Source organism: Oncorhynchus mykiss, chromosome 28, assembly GCF_013265735.2.
Source record: "Oncorhynchus mykiss isolate Arlee chromosome 28, USDA_OmykA_1.1, whole genome shotgun sequence".
NCBI classification, from domain to species: Eukaryota; Metazoa; Chordata; class Actinopteri; order Salmoniformes; family Salmonidae; genus Oncorhynchus; species Oncorhynchus mykiss.
Genome location: NC_048592.1, coordinates 15,946,490 through 15,966,509, shown reverse-complemented (window position 1 = coordinate 15,966,509; position 20,020 = coordinate 15,946,490). Strand labels below are relative to the sequence as shown.

Genomic DNA, 20,020 nt, shown 5'->3' with positions numbered 1-20,020 from the left:
TGTTCTATAGGATTGAGGTCAAGGCTTTGTGATGGCCATACCAATGCCTTGACTTTGTTTCCTTAACCCATTTTCCACAACTTTGTAAGTAATGCTTGGGGTCATTGTTAATTTGGAAGACCCATTTGCGACCAAGTTTTAACTGATGTCTTGAGATGTTGCTTCAATATATCCACATATTTTCCTCCTCATGATGCCATCTGTTTTGAAAGTGCACCAATCCCTCCTACAGCAAAGCACCCCCACAACATGATGCTGCCACCCCCATACTTCACGGTTGGGATGGTGTCTTCGGCTTTTAAGCCTCCCCCTTGTTCCTCCAAACAAACAGTTCTATTTTTCTTTCATCAGACCAAAGGACATTTCTCCAAAAAGTACGATCTTTGTCCCCATGTGCAGTTGCAAACCATGGTCTAGCGTTTTTATGGCAGGTTTGGAGCAGTGGCTTCTTCCTTGCTGAGCGGCCTTTCAGGTTATGTCAATATAAGACTTGTTTAACTGTGAATATATATACTTTTGTACCTGTTTCCTCCAGCATCTTCACAAGGTCCTTTGCTGTTATTCTGGGATTGATTTGCACTTTTCGCACCAAAGTAGGCTCATCTCTAGGAGACAGAACGCGTCTCCTTCCTGAACGGTATGACGGCTGCGTGGTCCCATGGTTTTTATAGTTGCGTACTATTGATGTACAGATGAACGTGGTACCTTCAGGCATTTGGAAATTGCTGAAAAGGATGAACCAGACTTGTGGAGGTCTACAATTTTTTTTCTGATGTCTTGGCAGATTTCTTTTGATTTTCCCATGATGTCAAGCAGAGGCACTGAGTTTGAAGGTAGGCCTTGAAATACATCTACAGTTACACCTCCAATTGACTCAAATTATGTCTAAAGCCATGACATCATTTTCTGGAATTTTCCAAGCTGTTTAAAGGCTCAGTCAACTTAGTGTATGTAAACTTCTGACCCACTGGAATGGTGATACAGTGAATTATAAGTTAAATAATCTGTCTGGAAACAATTGTTGGAACAATTACTTGTGTCATGCACAAAGTAGATGTCCTAACCGACTTGCCAAAACTATGGTTTCTTAACAAGAAATGTGTGGAGTGGTTGAAAAACAAGTTTTAATGCCTCCAACCTAAGTGTACATAAACTTCTGACTTCAACTGATTCTGTTCCACCAGCTCTGTCAAGAGGAATGGGCCAAAATTCCCCCAACTTATTGAGGGAAGCTTGTGGAAGGCTGCTCGAAACGTTTGACCCAAAGTAAACAATTTAAAGGCAATGCTATCAAACACTAATTGAGTGTGTGTAAACTTCTGACCCACTGGAAATGTGATGAAGGAAATAAAAGCTGAAATATTTCTCTCTTCTATTATTCTGACATTTCACATTCTTAAAATAAAGTGGTGATCCTAATTGACCTAAGACAGAGAATTTCTACTAGGATTAAATATCAGGAATTGTGAAAAACTGATTTTAAATGTAATTGGCTAAGGTGTATGTAAACTTCCGACTTCAACTGTACATATATATATTGACATTTGCTGTCGTAAATGTTACCAGCACCTTTGCGGGATGTGCGGGTAAAGGCCTTATTTAAAACAGTAAATTCACAAGGCTTGAGCCATGTTTCAGGCAGGCCAATCACATCAAGGTCATGACCGGTACTTAGTTCATTGACTACGACTGCCTTGGAAGTGAGGGAACTAACATTAAGTAGTCCTATTTTGAGGTGTGAGATATTATCACAATCTCTTTCAATAACGACAGGAATGGAGGATGTCTTTATTCCAGTGAGATTGCTCAGGCGAACACTGCAATGTTTAATTTAGCCCGGCCTAGATCGAGGCACAAACATGGTCTCAAATCAAATCAAATTGTATTGGTCACATACACATTGTTAAAAATGGGGAAAGCTGAGCTGACTACACTGACTGTGGTATTGGTAGACTCCACTAAGCTGTCAGGCTGGCTATCCCATTGTGGAGCTAGAGGAGTTAGAGCCCTGCCTATCTTGGTAGGTAAGATGAGAGTCCATCACTCCTCAGCAGGCCATGCTTGGTCCTGTTTGTGGGGGAGTCCCAGAAAGAGGGACAGTAATCTACAAATTCTATCTTTTGGGAGGGGAAATGTTTTCAACCAGCGATTGAGTTGTGCAAGTGCGCTGTAGAGCTCATCACTCCCCTCTAACTGGGAGGGGGCCAGAGACAATTACTCGATGCCAACATATCTTCCTAGCTAAATTACACGCTGAAGTTATGGTGACGTCTGACTGTTTCATCCTGACATCGTTGGTGCCAACGTGGATGACAATATCCCTATACTATTTACACTCACCAGTTTTAGCCTCAGCCAGCACCATCTTCAGATGAGCTTTTATGTGGGTAGCCCTGCCCTCTGGTAGAGGATGTATGATCGTTGGATTATTCTAATATTGCGGACAATGGAGTCGCCAACGACTAGGGTTTTCAATTTGTCAGAGGTAATGGCGGGAGGCTTCGGCGGCTCAGATCCAGTGACAGGTGGAGGAGAGACCTGTGAAGGCTCGGGCTCTGATTCGTTGCTTTGTGTGGAAAACCGCTTGAAAGTTTATAGCGGCTGAATGAGCGACACCAGTCGAGCATGCTAAAAGCATTTATTTCCAGTAGCCATAAGAAAATTGGCTGGGATTAACACTACTACCTGTATTTACTGGTGGCACAGACACTGTATCATCCTTTCCTACACTTAAACTGTCCTTGCCTAACGATTGCGTCTGAAGCCAAGCTTGCAACTCGGCTGTCCTCACCAAAAGGTGATAGTTCGCCTTCATATTAAGAGTACAGCGACTGCAATGAGAAGGCATAATGTTGCAGTTGTAAGGAGCGACGTTGGAGATGAGAAGCAGGTACAGGGAATGAAGGTTTAATAGCTTACAGACATGAAACGGAACAGGAAGAGCGTCTGGACAGGAAAAACTTAACAACAACTAATGCGGACACAGAGAACACCACCGAGGAACAGACAGATATACAGGGGGGGGGGGTAATCAACAAGGTGAAGGAGTCCAGGTGAGTCCAATGAGCACTGCCCACGCGTAATGATGGTGACAGGTGCTTATAAAGAAGGGTAGCTTAGCGCCCTCGAGCGCCTGGGAGGGGGAGCGGGAGCAGGTGTGACAATACCCTCCCACCCCCTTCTAGGAGCGGCACCCGGCGTCCCACCTGGGCGAGCCTGGGGAGCCGTTTGAGGCATGGGAGTCTGACGATCCGGCTGAGGTGTGAAAGCCTGACGATCAGGCTGAGGTGTGAAAGCCTGACAATCCGGCTGAGGTGTGAAAGCCTGACGATCCGGCTGAGGTGTGAAAGCCTGACGAGAAGTCCGATGGGCCGGCTGAAGCATGACATGATATGGGAACCTGCCAAGCCAACCGAGGCAAGGAAACCTCTTGAGCCAGCTTGAGCGTGACAGCCCGACGAGTCAGCTTAGGCACCCCCGGTTTCATCGGCGGCGGCCCTCGGGTCTGTCTCCAACAAAACAAAACCCTAAAAAACTCCCGGATGCTTCTTGTAATGGTGTCCACATTCTCTATGGAGCGACGCAGGAGAAGCAGGTACAGGGAGTGAAGGTTTAATAGCTGACGGACATGAAACGGAACAGGAACAGCGTCTGGACGGGAACACATAACAACAATGAATGCGGACACAGAGAACACCACAGAGAACACAGAGAACACCATAGTTACTTCCGGCGCCGACAGAGATGGCCGCCTCGCTTCGCGTTCCTAGGAAACTATGCAGTTTTTTGTTTTTTTACGTGTTATTTCTTACATTAGTACCCCAGGTCATCTTAGGTTTCATTACATACAGTCGAGAATAACTACTGAATATAAGATCAGCGTCAACTCACCATCAGTACGACCAAGAATATGTTTTTCGCGACGCAGATCCTGTGTTCTGCCTTACAAACAGGACAACAGAGTGGATCCCATGCAGCGACCCAAAAAAACGACTCCGAAAAAGAGGGAAACGAGGCGGTCTTCTGGTCAGACTCCGGAGACGGGCACACCGTGCACCATTCCCTAGCATTCTTCTTGCCAATGTCCAGTCTCTTGACAACAAGGTTGATGAAATCCGAGCAAGGGTAGCATTCCAGAGGGACATCAGAGACTGTAACGTTCTTTGCTTCACGGAAACGTGGCTTACTGGAGAGACGCTATCCGAGGCGGTGCAGCCAACAGGTTTCTCCACGCATCGCGCAGACAGAAACAAACATCTTTCTGGTAAGAAGAGGGGCGGGGGCGTATGCCTTATGACTAGCGTGACATGGTGTGATGAAAGAAACATACAGGAACTCAAATCCTTCTGTTCACCTGATTTAGAATTCCTCACAATCAAATGTAGACCGCATTATCTACCAAGAGAATTCTCTTCGATTATAATCACAGCCGTATATATCCCCCCCCAAGCAGACACATCGTTGGCTCTGAATGAACTTTATTTGACTCTTTGCAAACTGGAAACCATTTATCCGGAGGCTGCATTCATTGTAGCAGGGGATTTTAACAAGGCTAATCTGAAAACAAGACTCCCCAAATTTTATCAGCATATCGATTGCGCAACCAGGGGTGGAAAGACCTTGGATCATTGTTACTCTAACTTCCGCGACGCATATAAGGCCCTGCCCCGCCCCCCTTTCGGAAAAGCTGACCACGACTCCATTTTGTTGATCCCTGCCTACAGACAGAAACTAAAACAAGAGGCTCCCACGCTGAGGTCTGTCCAACGCTGGTCCGACAAAGCTGACTCCACACTCCAAGACTGCTTCCATCACGTGGACTGGGACATGTTTCGTATTGCGTCAGACAACAACATTGACGAATACGCTGATTCGGTGTGCGAGTTCATTAGAACATGCGTTGAAGATGTCGTTCCCATAGCAACGATTAAAACATTCCCTAACCAGAAACCGTGGATTGATGGCAGCATTCGCGTGAAACTGAAAGCGCGAACCACTGCTTTTAATCAGGGCAAGGTGTCTGGTAACATGACCGAATGCAAACAGTGCAGCTATTCCCTCCGCAAGGCTATCAAACAAGCTAAGCGTCAGTACAGAGACAAAGTAGAATCTCAATTCAACGGCTCAGACACAAGAGGCATGTGGCAGGGTCTACAGTCAATCACGGACTACAGGAAGAAATCCAGCCCAGTCACGGACCAGGATGTCCTGCTCCCAGGCAGACTAAATAACTTTTTTGCCCGCTTTGAGGACAATACAGTGCCACTGACACGGCCTGCAACGAAAACTTGCGGTCTCTCCTTCACTGCAGCCGAGGTGAGTAAGACATTTAAACGTGTTAACCCTCGCAAGGCTGCAGGCCCAGACGGCATCCCCAGCCGCGCCCTCAGAGCATGCGCAGACCAGCTGGCCGGTGTGTTTACGGACATATTCAATCAATCCCTATACCAGTCTGCTGTTCCCACATGCTTCAAGAGGGCCACCATTGTTCCTGTTCCCAAGAAAGCTAAGGTAACTGAGCTTAACGACTACCGCCCCGTAGCACTCACTTCCGTCATCATGAAGTGCTTTGAGAGACTAGTCAAGGACCATATCACCTCCACCCTACCTGACACCCTAGACCCACTCCAATTTGCTTACCGCCCAAATAGGTCCACAGACGCCCTAACCCATCTGGACAAGAGGAATACCTATGTGAGAATGCTGTTCATTGACTACAGCTCGGCATTCAACACCATAGTACCCTCCAAGCTCGTCATCAAGCTCGAGACACTGGGTCTCGACCCCGCCCTGTGCAACTGGGTACTGGACTTCCTGACGGGCCGCCCCCAGGTGGTGAGGGTAGGCAACAACATCTCCTCCCCGCTGATCCTCAACACTGGGGCCCCACAAGGGTGCGTTCTGAGCCCTCTCCTGTACTCCCTGTTCACCCACGACTGCGTGGCCACGCACGCCTCCAACTCAATCATCAAGTTTGCGGACGACACAACAGTGGTAGGCTTGATTACCAACAACGACGAGACGGCCTACAGGGAGGAGGTGAGGGCCCTCGGAGTGTGGTGTCAGGAAAATAACCTCACACTCAACGTCAACAAAACTAAGGAGATGATTGTGGACTTCAGGAAACAGCAGAGGGAACACCCCCCTATCCACATCGATGGAACAGTAGTGGAGAGGGTAGCAAGTTTTAAGTTCCTCGGCATACACATCACAGACAAACTGAATTGGTCCACTCACACAAACAGCAGCAGCGCCTCTTCAACCTCAGGAGGCTGAAGAAATTCGGCTTGTCACCAAAAGCACTCACAAACTTCTACAGATGCACAATCGAGAGCATCCTGGCGGACTGTATCACCGCCTGGTACGGCAACTGCTCCGCCCTCAACCGTAAGGCTCTCCAGAGGGTAGTGAGGTCTGCACAACACATCACCGGGGGCAAACTACCTGCCCTCCAGGACACCTACACCACCCGATGTCACAGGAAGGCCATAAAGATCATCAAGGACATCAACCACCCGAGCCACTGCCTGTTCACCCCGCTATCATCCAGAAGGCGAGGTCAGTACAGGTGCATCAAAGCTGGGACCGAGAGACTGAAAAACAGCTTCTATCTCAAGGCCATCAGACTGTTAAACAGCCACCACTAACATTGAGTGGCTGCTGCCAACACACTGACACTGACTCAATTCCAGCCACTTTAATAATGGGAATTGATGGGAAATGTAAATATATCACTAGCCACTTTAAACAATGCTACCTTATATAATGTTACTTACCCTACATTATTCATCTCATATGCATACGTATATACTGTACTCTATATCATCGACTGTATCCTTATGTAATACATGTATCACTAGCCACTTTAACTATGCCACTTTGTTTACATACTCATCTCATATGTATATACTGTACTCGATACCATCTACTATATCTGCCTATGCTGCTCTGTACCATCACTCATTCATATATCCTTATGTACATATTATTTATCCCCTCACACTGTGTACAAGACAGTAGTTTTGGAATTGTTAGTTAGATTACTTGTTGGTTATTACTGCATTGTCGGAACTAGAAGCACAAGCATTTCGCTACACTCGCATTAACATCTGCTAACCATGTGTATGTGACAAATAAAATTTGATTTGAGGAACAGACAGATACAGGGGGTAATCAACAACGTGAAGGAGTCCAGGTGAGTCCAATGAGCGCTGCTGGCGTAATGATGATAACAGGTGCATGTAAAGAAGGGTAGCCTGGCGCACTCGAGCACCAGGGACGGGGAGCGGGAGCAGGCGGGACAACAGTAGCTTGTTTTCGTCCAGAGGAGGTCCTGCAGATCTATGTCCAGATAAAGCCTCCATGGTGAAAAAGTTGAATCAAAAAAAGTTTTGTGAGGACAAAACTAAGACCTCGGTAAACTTGTTAAAAACAGAGTTTGATTAAATAGTTATTAAGCGTAAAAAGCTAAAAGGTTTGGCAGGGAGCCAAGTAGCAACAGTACAGCAGTGCAGAGACAGTCAGCATAGCCTGAAGGTAAAGACTGGCAGTTCCTCTTGCTGCTCCGTAGGCAAGTACCATGGTCTTGAAGTGGAATGCGAGCTTTGACTGGAAGATTACAGAGGAGTGGGATAACATGGGAAAAATAGGGAAGGTTGAACATTCTGGATAAGTTCCAGTGGTTTGACAATATGGCAGACAGAGAGACAGACAGAAAGACAGACAGAACAGCTATAGCCATAGATCCCATGTGTAGAGCAGCTGTATAGAAGACATGCACAAACACTGCCACACTCATAAACAGTAAACACTTCACATTAAACATCCTGAACATTACAAGCATACTCGCTCAACAACACGCCTTTGACACTGTTGTGTACATGTCAAGCCCAATTTATAAGTGAATTTCCGGGTTGTGTAGCGTCTCCTTTCCTTTGTGGAAATAGGCGAAGTACTGTCGTGCTTATGTTTGCTGAGTGACTAACATAATCTTAACCCAAAACATGATATCATCTTAGGAATACAGTATATGATATCTCTACAAAGTGAGTTCTCCCAAAAACAGAAAAAGATAGCAACATCCCAAAAATGACTGTGTTTACAAGCTAAAGGACAATGACGAGATCCCCCCCCCTGAGATCAGCAGTTCGAGAGGTTATAGTGAGTCGTTGCAGTGTTTGTCTATCACATGGTAATGAGATGGCCATTCATTCAGATCCTCTTCAATGAGCTCAACTCCCCATGATGCCTCCAACCCACAACAGAGACAAACTTTTATTCGAAGCTCGCATCCACTTCAAGACCATGGTACTTGCCTATGGATCTGCAAGGAGAACTGCCCCTCCTTACCTTCAGGCTATGCTCAAACCCCCAATCAGAGCTCTCTGTTATGTCACCTATGGTCTTTTGGCCCTCCCACCCATACATGGGTCATCTTCCGCTCAGCGTAATCAAAGCTCTTCTCTGTCCTGGCACCCCAACGGATGAACAAGCTTCCCCCTAACGTCAAGACAGTGGAGTCCCTGTCCATCTCCCGAAAAGGTCTGAAACTCTACTTCTCCAAAGACTAGGTGAAATAAATCCCACGCCCCCAGAAAAAAAACAGCCTGCTCTTGTCTTTTCCTACTAGCACTGACTTTGCTGATAACTTCTTTACTGAGGGAAAGTGTATTTACTACGACTGTGATATTTATATACATCTTAAGATGAATGCACACATTTTAAGTCGCAACAGGAAACGTAAATTATTATGTGCATTGTAATCAATGGACATTTTTTGTAGGGGTTGAAAACCTTTTTTGTTCGGGAAATCAAGTCGGACATTTCAAATGACAAACTTCAGAAGCCTTTTTCAAACTCAAATCCACTACAAGTTTGCATTTACTAATTTGCAGGAAAAGCAACAAAAAAGTGATCAAATTAAGATCCTACCTCTGTAAATGGCTCAAATGTAAATGTTAGTGTACAAACAAGTGTGCCTAGCCAGACTAAAACATACAGGTTTCGGAAAAAAACAGACACACACTCAAAAGAAAAGATGCTGACAGAGAAAAACACAACAAATGAAGTCCAAAATATCACACACGCACACGCACACTCACACAGACACCGGGAGGCCTTAAATTAGCACCCCGTGCCAAGTGGAGGGTCACCCCACGCCAGTCATTCACAATCCTGACCCCCACCTCACATTCCTCTCAGCCCCCGCTGCATTCCTCACCTGTCCACTCACAACGACACTGACACTAGTACTGAAGTTATTGGAGTGGTATAATGACTCCTAGTAGAGATTGTAGTGAAGAAGTTAGAGCCAGAAGTCTTTGGTATGCTATTGCTTCACACATTGCGTTTCACTAACATGGCTTAACGGGTTGACATTCTTCAGACGCGTGTATTTCCTATAGATTTTTGGTGGTAGGGCTTTCTGGTATGTTCAACGTTAATGGCCAGTTCTCACCCTCCTCTCCGTCTCCGTGTTTGTGTGTCTGTTCAGCTGCCCCATTGTCCGTTGGTGACGTCAGAGTGGACTCCATGCAGAGTCGGCAGGGCAGTGATGTCACAGATCACCCAGGATTCGGTGGCTCGCGCTGGGGCGTGCAGGAGGAGTACAAGAGCACACAAACCTACTCACCCTGCGTACCTCACTCCCAGGTACCGGAACATACTGAAACCATGTCTCACTGACTCCCAATGTCTGTCAATATCGTGTCGTTATCTTGCTTGTCATGGTGTGCCCTATTTTGTGTGTTCGTGCCGGGTTTAGCTGTGTACTGTTTTTGCTGGGTACAATGAGGTGATGTTTACACACATGTTTTTACTGTGTGTGTGTGTGTGTGTGTGTGTGTGTGTGTGTGTGTGTGTGTGTGTGTATTTCCGTCTGTGTGTTTTGTATTACAGCATGGCATGCTGTTCAGGAGTGACAGTGTGGACTACAGAGCTCAGGGTCCAAAGATGGACAGTGGAGTGGAGGCTGGTAGTGACATGACTCCTACTCCTGCCTTCCCCATCTCTCCCCCTACACCTTATGGTAAGAGCATCCGTTATTGTCTTGTGTCTTTTTCCAGGGGTTTGTGTGTGTTCAAATGATGGCTCTCGTGATCGTTGCTGAATTACTGGATTTTAAACCTCATCTCGTCTTCTATGCTTCCATAGTGAAAAACATGACGGAATTCACTCACCTGAGGCAAACTCCATCTCCCAGCATGCAATCATATGGAGCTTACAGGACGGAGCATGGTAGGTCATTGTGGCAATGTGTACTGTACCTCTGGAGAATGTAGGCTCTAAGCTGTGTGTATCACAGCACACTGACATTCTCATTCATTCAGATGAAGTGAGATCAATGATGAAATATATTCTTTAACACAATGGATTACAGCTGTTACTCAAAAAAAACTTATATTTTTAGAGTATATAATTATTTGTAGAAATACTACTAGTCTCTAAATAAAGTGAATAGATATATTGAAATGTCAGGCCATTGTGAGGTGAATAGATAATATGGCACTTGACCTTTGACAAAGCCATTTGATTGAAGGAGCCAGACCATGGGGCAGTGAAACAATTGACAGTAAGTGTTCTATGTAGGGAAGTGTACACATTGGAAGTGATGGAGTCTATTCCACTCATTCTCCCTCTCACCCCCCTCTCCCTCTTTACTTAATCTCTCACTTAATTAACAACAGAGAGTGGGTGATGGAGAAAGATAGTGAGTGAGAGAAGGAGCTCTAGGAGACAGAGAGGGACCCAGTGCTGGTCACATTCCATAACTAATGTCTGAGAACATTGTGTTGGTTGGAGGCAGTGCACTAAACAAAGCCAGGGAGTGCCTCCCTTCCCTGGGGGTTCCATACCAGACTCTCTCCTCCCATGGTTGGTTTGGAGAACGTCTGTGTGGTTTCAGTCCTGAAAAGTTAGTCTTTTATAGCACATTTTGTCAAAACCTTCAGTGCCTGAAACAGTTACATTTTTTGTTTGTCCGTAAAAGTTTTGTTGTGGTCTTAGATGTTTCTCACCCAGTTATACAGATGGAGGCTCTTAATGTGAGCCAATCTGCTTCAGCAGGAAAATAATTCTGCAGCAACAGGAATTGTGAATTACTATGTTGATTATAATGAATAGAAATGTTTGTAGGGGTTGATACATTTCAAGTCTGAAATTTCAAAGTGGAAATTACAAACTTCAGAAGCCTTTTTAAACCTAAAGTATAATACATGTTTAAAATGTCCTGCATTGCAGCAAAGTTGTCCTGCATAAGGGTGCTCAAATTAAGATCCTTCATCTGTATCAGTGGAGGCTCCTCGGAGGACAAAGGGGAGGACCATCCTCCTCAGTGAATTAAGCACATGAATCCGCTTTACAACGGGTGTGGAGCCCATGAGTCATACATAGGCGGCGTTTGAGTTTCAACTTTGGGGGAGATGATTTTCACCATAACAATGCAACTTTAAAATAAAGTATTACCTGCATAATCACATTTGCGGTCCCTTTTGAGAACAGTGTTTTCCAGCTAGTTGATTGCGTTTTGGAACATTGGCGCTTTTAGCCTACTGCCGTGTGCACATTGCTGTGTTTATTATGTGAAGATATAGCCTAATAGTTGATCAACATTTTAAGCTAAACGTTCTGATGTGTTGCATCAGCCTCATTGCTTTAAAAAAGGTTTTTGATGCGAGTAGTAGCATGAATTTGGGATCTATCGCATCCCACAACTGTCCCGGAGAATGTTTGGAATATTTATTTCTTGCACAGAAGGACAAGTTGACCAATAGAAAAGGTCAATGTACTATGTGGGATAGTTGATTGACATAGGCTAGTGCTTTTGCTGTTAGTTTGGCCGACTCGTTTTGTTGGCTGACAAAAAGGAGGCTAATTGTGGACAGTTCTTCTAACATCAATATGCGCCTCGGAATTCGATAAGAGGGACACACGCATTTGTGTCCCCGATGTATCTGTCTTCACTTGTAGCCTACTTCTTAGCTGTGAGAAGGCCCAGACATCAAGTGATGTGCATTGGCTAATAAGAATTGAGATATCTGAGAGAGCCATGTGAGTCAGAGGAGCATTTCTCTTCCATAGGCCACCTCCAACATTGTTTTTATATCAGTATATCAAATTGGCCTCACAACCGCAGACCACGTGTAACCATACCAGACCAGGACCTCCACATCCTGCCTCTTCACCTGCGGGTTGTCTGAGACCAGTCACCCGACAGCTGATGAAATTGTGTGTTTGCACTACCAAAGAATTTATAATACATTTATAAACCCAAAAGCTTAGCTTGACCTGGCATAGTTCCGGTGTTGGATATCCATAGCCAGCAAGCTAACATAGCATCCCTCTCTGTTTGAGTAGGCTAAACCAGCTAGCTGCATTTGCTAGCTAAGTGAAAGTTTTAAAAAAAAATACAAGCAACTATCTCTCTCTCTCTCTCTCTTGCTTCTCCTTGATTTTGGAAGAAATTAAATTGTTCAAAACAGATCAACTATTGTCTTTCTCTTTGAGTAAACTACTCACCACCTTTTATGCATGGCAGTGATAGCTGTAGCATATGCTTTCAGTACTAGATTCATTCTATGAGCCTTTGATTGGGAGGACAATACGTCAGTTCACGTTGCAAGAGCTCTGATAGGTTGGAGGACGTCCTTCAGAAGTTGACATAAATAAGGGCTGTGGCAGTCACAGCCGTTGACTGTGAAGCAAACAACTGCCGGTCTCATGGTAATTTACTGTTAATTAACATAAACACATTTAGCATGAATAAAATAGAAAATACATTTTCTCAAAACGATTTCCAAGAAAGTGTGCACATGCGGCTATTCTGTGTTGAGCGATTTTCAGGCTGGGGTCCTTTTTCCGCAATTTCTGCCTGACTGACGTGCCCTAAGTCAAACTGCCTGTTACTCAGGCCCAGAAGCCAGGATATGCATATAATTGGTACCATTGGAGAGAAAACACATTGAAGTTTGTGGAAAGGTTTTAAAACATTTATGAGACTACAACACAATTGATATGGTAGGAGAAAATCCAAAGAAAAACCAACCAGAATTTTTCTTTTTGAGAGACCATCCTCTTAGAATGGAAAGCAGGCTGCACACACTTCATCAGTCTCTCAATCACAATTTGACATCAATGGCTGATGTTTTGTGTACTGAAGTCCACAAGAGAAGGGAAAAGGTGAGAGGAGGAGACCGCATAGATAGTTGTGAGAAGGAATGATATATACAGTACAATGAGAAAAGTGATCATGCTGTTTTCATGTAGCTGCAATGAAAGTGAACTGTTTGCTGATGTAGAGATTTATCATGTACTGGCATATATCTTAGAGGCACCATCTGCAGTTGCTGGATCCATTATTGGACTTTTAAATTACTTGTATATACTGATTCATTATCGGAGAATATAACTTACAATTGCCTCAGGAGCATTAATTCGCTTTTGTCCCTTTTATTAAACAATAGTTTAGAGTGTAGAGACATAATCAGACATGCCATAAGTACCTTCTGTGGTTCCCTTCCTCTGATAACAGTCACGAAGAGGGTTTTTGTTCCAAATTCAGTTGAGTAGTTGACAGAGTTGTGCCGCCCTGTCGTGACTGTGGGTCATTGGTGAAGAATGGCAGTGATGATGTCTGGGGTTATACTCACACACACACACACACACACACAGTGACTGTTGTCATAGTGCCATAGTGATCTGTGTCAGAGGGGTTGTGAGAGTGACAGCATCCCCAGACTGATCTGTTCCCCCACTGTGCCCATTTCACCCAAGAACGCACTGCATATCGAATCACCACATTCAGCCGTGCCATGGTTACAGCGGGTCGAAAAATCGGGTGGCCCACCATTTTTTTTTACATTTCCTTGGTGAAAGTGCTAGTGTCAATAGAAGGGGCGAGGGACAAAAAGATACCAGTCCCCCTCTCTCTAGTCTCTTTGTCTGCCTTGCCCTCCACATTCCCATAGAGATAACTGGTAACCCATGGAAACATCCGTCAGTCACTAAACTGGGTGGAATACGTGGACTGGAAACATGTGGTTTCAGGTTTTGGGGGCAGGCAACTGTCAGGGCCTCCATGTCAGTGATAAAATATTTATTCAATTATGTTGGGGGGCTCTGCTAGGCAGAGTAATCGGCTCTGTACTGAACAGAGCGATGGATGGCTGCTGTACTGTTGAGCCAGCAGCAGACTGACTGGAGAATAATTTAACTCCACTGCTGACTGCTCTCTTTACTATTGGATGTACTCTAAATATGTCTCACCTGGGGGGACAGCACATTTATGTGACTGAAATTCTTAAAGTTATGGTTAACAGATGAGACACTTCTGCTCCGTTTGTGTTCATGTAATATCCAGATGTTTTGGAGAAACTGGATGAAATTCGATATATTTTGGAGTGTCTGTCAACAGACTTAGGTTTAGTGCATTCTATCCCTACTCCTTGAATGTAATAACCTATATGTGTAATTTGTAATATATATGCCCTCTCACACCCCCACAGAGCCCAGAGGTTACTTAGAGATGATTGGTCATGTTCCCCAGTCCGCAGAAGAGGGCCTTCCAGACTCTTCCCCCAGCTGCCATAGGTCCTTCAGCTCCTCTCGCTCGGCGTTCATTAGTGGGATGCCACAACGGACAGACAGGTACAGCCAATCAAATACAACCCTTTCGCACAATTATTAGAAGCCCAGCTCATGTTTATTCAAAATGTACAGTACCAGTCAAAAGTTTGGACACACCTACTCATTCAAGGGTTTTAATTTATTTGTACTATTTTTCACATTGTATAATAATAGTTAAGACATCAAAACTATGAAATAACACATATATAGAATCATGTAGTAAACAAAAAAGTATTAATAAAATCAAAATATATTTTATGTTTTAGATTCTTCAAAGTAGCCACTCTTTGCCTTGATGACAGCTTTGCAGGCTCTTGGCATTCTCTCAACCAGCTTCATGAGGAATGCTTTTCCAACAGTCTTGAAGAAGTTCCCACATATGCTGAGCATTTGTTGGATGCTTTCCTTCACGCTGCGGTCCACCTCATTTCAAACCATCTCAATTGGGTTGAGGTCGGGTGATTGTGATTGTGATAGTCATCCGTTCGCCAACTCTGGGTCTCACAAAGACACGGTGGTTGGAACAAAAAATCTAAAATTTGGACTCATCAGACCAAAGACAGATTTCCACTGGTCTAATGTCCATTGCTCGTGTTTCTTGACCCAAGCAAGTATCTTCTTCTTATTGATGTCCTTTAGTAGTGGTTTCTTTGCAGCAATTGGACCATGAAATCCTGATTCACACAGTCTCCTCTGAACAGTTGATGTTGAGATGTGTCTGTTACTTGGACTCTGTGAAGCATTTATTTGGGCCGCAATTTCTGAGGCTGGTAACTAATGAACTTATCCTCTGTAGGAGAGGTAACTCTGGGTCTTCCTTTCCTTTGGCAGTCCTCATTCCTTTCCTGTGGCAGTCCTCTTTAAGTGCAGTTTGCAACTGCACTTAAATAAACTTTCAAAGTTCTTGAAATGTTCCTGATTGACTGATTTCATGTCTTAAAGTAATGATGGACTGTCATTTCTCTTTGCTTATTTGAGCTGTTCTTGCCATAATATGGACTTCGTATTTCACCAAATCGGGCTATCTTCTGTATACCACCCCTACCTTTTCACAGCACATCTGATTGGCTCAAACACATTAAGAATGAACAAATTAACTTCCACAAATTAACCTATTAACAATGCACACCTGTTAATTTAAATGCATTCCACATGTCTACCCCATGAAGCTGGTTGAGAGAATGCCAAGAGTGTGAAAAACTTTCATCAAAGAGTGGCTACTTTGAAGAATCTCAAATTGTTTAACACTTTTTTGGTTACAACATAATTCCATGTGTTATTTCATAGTCTTATTATTATACTATTGTTCTACAATGGAGAACATACAGTCGTGGCGAAAAGTTTTGAGAATGACACAAATATTAATTTCCACAAAGTTTGCTTCTTCAGTGTCTTTAGATATTTTTGTCAGATGTTACTATGGAATACTGAAGAATAATTACAAGTATCAAAGGCTTTTATTGACAATTACATGAAGTTGATTCAAAGAGTCAATATTTGCAGTGTTGACCCTTCTTTTTCAAGACCTCTGCAATCTGCCCTGGCATGTTGTCAATTAACTTCTGGGCCACATCCTGACTGATGGCAGCCCTTTCTTGCGTAATCAATGCTTGGAGTTTGTCAGAATTTGTGGGGTTTTGTTTGTCCAACCGCCTCTTGAGGATTGACCACAAATTCTCAATGGGATTAAGGTCTGGGGAGTTTCCTGGCCATGGACCCAAAATATTGATGTTTTGTTCCCCGAGCCACTTAGTTATCACGTTTGCCTTATGGCAAGATGTTCCATCATGCTGAAAAAGGCATTGTTCTTCAACAAACTGTTCCTGGATGGTTGGGACTAGTTGCTCTCGAAGGATGTGTTGGTACCATTCTTTATTCATGGCTGTGTTCTTAGGCATAATTGTGAGTGAGCCCACTCTCTTGGATGAGAAGCAACCCCACACATGAATGGTCTCAGGATGCTTTACTGTTGCCATGACACAGGACTGATGGTAGCGCTCACCTTGTCTTCTCCAGACAAGCTTTTTTTCTGGATTCCCCAAACAATCGGAAAGGGGATTCATCAGAGAAAATGACTTTACCCCAGTCCTCAGCAGTCCAATCCCTGTACCTTTTGCAGAATATCAGTCTGTCCCTGATGTTTTTCCTGGAGAGAAGTGGCTTCTTTGCTGCCCTTCTTGACACCAGCACATCCTCCAAAAGTCTTTGCCTCACTGTGCGTGCAGATGCACTCACACCTGCCTGCTGCCATTCCTGAGCAAGCTCTGTACTGGTGCTGCCCCGATCCCGCAGTTGAATCAACTTTAGGAGACGGTCCTGGCTCTTGCTGGACTTTCTTGGGCGCCCTGAAGCCTTCTTCACAACAATTGAACCGCTCTCCTTGAAGTTCTTGATGATCTGATAAATGGTTGATTTAGGTGAAATCTTACTGGCAGCAATATCCTTGCCTGTGAAGCCCTTTTTGTGCAAAGCAATGATGACGGCACGTGTTCCCTTACAGGTAACCATGGTTGACAAGCACCACCCTTCTTTTGAAGCTTCCAGTCTGTTGTTCGAACTCAATCAGCATGACAGAGTGACCTCCAGCCTTGTGTTAACGAGAGAATCACTGACATGATGTTAGCTGGTCCTTTTGCGGCAGGGCTGAAATGCAGTGGAAAGTTTTTTGGGGGATTCAGTTAATTTTGCATGGCAAAGAGGGACTTTGCAATTCATCTGATCACTCTTCATAACATTCTGGAGTATATGCAAATTGCATTTATACAAACTGAGTCAGCAGACTTTGTCAAAATTAATATTTGTGTCATTCTCAAAACTTTTGGCCACGACTGTAGTAAAAATATGAGTAGTTGTGTTCAAACTTTTGACTGGTACTGTACATGTACATTTTACATTTAAAAGCAGATGCTAATTATGGTTATAGGCTACATGTTCTGAAAATATATTATGGTCATACAGTTTAATTAGAGAGGTGTTTTTCATGATCTTCTCATTTTTGTGTTCTTCCTCCTCTCTCAAGCCCCTCCATGGGTCAGCCCTGGCCAGAAGACAGAGCCCTCCATCCCCACTCCATGTCCTTGGACTACAGCCACCACTCCCCTCCCATGCACCCCCAACCCCACACTCACCCTGCGCCCAACGCCCACAGCTCCCCCCGGGGCAGCCAGCAGAGCCACATGGCACACTATGGCCTCACCCACAGCCTTGCGCACAGCTTCGACGAGCAAGACAACTTAGGCCTGGGGGGCTATGGCGCAGTCGACAGCCCACCCTCTGCCTCTCCTCTTCTGGGGAATGGAGGCATGGAGAGGGGCCTGTCCTGTATGGGTTCCATGGATGGGCTGGGCACCATCCGGACCCAGCACCTGCCACAGCTGCAGCAGCTCCAGGCCCAGGGGGCCTTGCCTCCACTGCTGCCTGAGAAGAGGAGGGAGTCGGACGGGGAGCACTCCTTGGGCACAGCCTCCCCAGCCCCTAGCGGATTCTCCAGCCCACATAGCGGAAGCTCCCTCAGTATCCCATTTCCCAACATCCTGCCGGATCTCTCAGCCTCTGCACAGATGCCGGGCACCGCTTCACCTCTGCCAGGTAACCCCCTTGCTTAAACAATTAATAGCCAATCACTTCTTATCTGAGCCAATGGCTTGGGTTGGTACAATACTGTAAAGAAGGTCATCAGTTCTGTTCTACAGTGGCAAGAAAAGTATGTGAACCCTTTGGAATTACCTGGATTTCTGCATAAATTGGTCATAAAATTTGATCTGATCTTCATCTAAGTCACAACAATAGACAAACACAGTCTGCTTAAACTAATAACACACAAACAATTTTACGTTTTCATATCTTCATTGAACACACCGTATAAACATTCACAGTGCAGGGTGGAAAAAGTTTCTGAACGTTTGGATTTAATAACTGGTTGACCCTCCTTTGCCAGCAATAACCTCAACCAAACATTTTCTGTAGTTGCAGATCAGACCTGCACAATGGTCAGGAGGAATTTTGGACCGTTCCTCTTTACAAAACTGTTTAAGTTCAGCAATATTCTTGGGATGTCTGGTGTGAACCTCTCTCTTGAGGTAATGCCACAGCATCTCAATCAGGTTGAGGTCAGGACTCTGACTGAGCCACTCCAGAAGGCATATTTTCTTCTGTTGAAGCCGTTCTGTTGTTGATTTATTTCTGTGTTTTGGGTCGTTGTCCTGAAGATCAACTTCTGTTGAGTTTCAGTTGGCGGACAGATAGCCTTAAATTCTCCAGCAAAATGCCTTGATAAACTTTGGAATTCATTTTTCTGTTGATGATAGCAAGCTGTCCAGGCCCTGAGGCAGCAAAGCAGTCCAAAACCATGATGCTCCCTCCACCATACTTTACAGTTGGGATGAGGTTTTGATGTTGGTGTGCTTTGGCTTTTTCTCTCCACACATAGTGTTGTGTGTTCCTTCCAAACCAATGAACTTTAATTTAATCTGTCCACATAATATTTTGCCAGTAGCACTGTAAAACATTCAGGTGCTCTTTTGCGAACTTCAGACGTGCAGCAATGTTTTTTTGTTGTTGACAGAAATGGGTTCTTCCGTGGTGTCCTCCCATGAACACCATTCTTGTTTAGTGTTTTCCGTATCGTAGTCTCGTCAACAGAGATGTTAGCATTAGAGGTCGACCGATTAATCAGAATGGCCGATTAATTGGGGCCGATTTCAAGTTTTCATAACAAACGGTAATCAGCATTTTTGGACACCGATTATGATCGATTACATTGCACTCCATGAGGAGACTGCGTGGCAGACTGACTACCTGTTATGCGAGTGCAGCAAGTAGCCAAGGTAAGGTGCTAGCTAGCATTAAACTTATCTTATAAAAAACAATCAATCTTAACATAATCACTAGTTAACTACACATGGTTGATGATATTGCTAGTTTATATAGCTTGTCGATGCGGTGCCTGTTAATTTATCATTGAATCATAGCCTACTTCACCAAACGGGTGATTTAACAAGCGCATTCACGAAAAAAGCACTGTCGTTGCACCAATGTGTACCTAACCATAAACATCAATGCCTTTCTTAAAATCAATACACAAGTATATATTTTTAAACCTGCATATTTAGTTAATATTGCCTGCTAACATTCATTTCTTTTAACTGGGGAAATTGTGTCACTTCTCTTGTGTTCTGTACAAGCAGAGTCAGGGTATATGTATGTGTGAAGACCAATTCTTCCTAACAAAGACCGTAATTAATTTGCCAGAATTGTACATAATTATGACATAACATTGAAGGTTGTGCAATGTAACAGCAATATTTAGACTTAGGGATGCCGCCCGTTAGATAAAATACGGAACGGTTCCGTATTTCACTGAAAGAATAAATGTTTTGTTTTCGAAATTATCGTTTCT

At 44.3% G+C, this 20,020-nt stretch overlaps 1 protein-coding gene across 2 annotated transcripts in view; it reads left to right on the top strand.

Annotated features, from left to right (window-relative positions):
• LOC110508633 (tensin-3) overlaps positions 1 to 20,020 on the top strand; it is an 83,766-nt gene that overhangs the window by 51,441 nt on the left and 12,305 nt on the right. For both annotated transcript variants that reach the window (XM_021589290.2, XM_021589288.2), the window contains exons 14-18: positions 9,494 to 9,651; positions 9,898 to 10,027; positions 10,153 to 10,236; positions 14,502 to 14,643; positions 17,642 to 18,210. In XM_021589290.2, the coding sequence (XP_021444965.2) occupies positions 9,494 to 9,651; positions 9,898 to 10,027; positions 10,153 to 10,236; positions 14,502 to 14,643; positions 17,642 to 18,210 (1,083 nt within the window). The remainder of the gene's footprint in view (positions 1 to 9,493; positions 9,652 to 9,897; positions 10,028 to 10,152; positions 10,237 to 14,501; positions 14,644 to 17,641; positions 18,211 to 20,020) is intronic.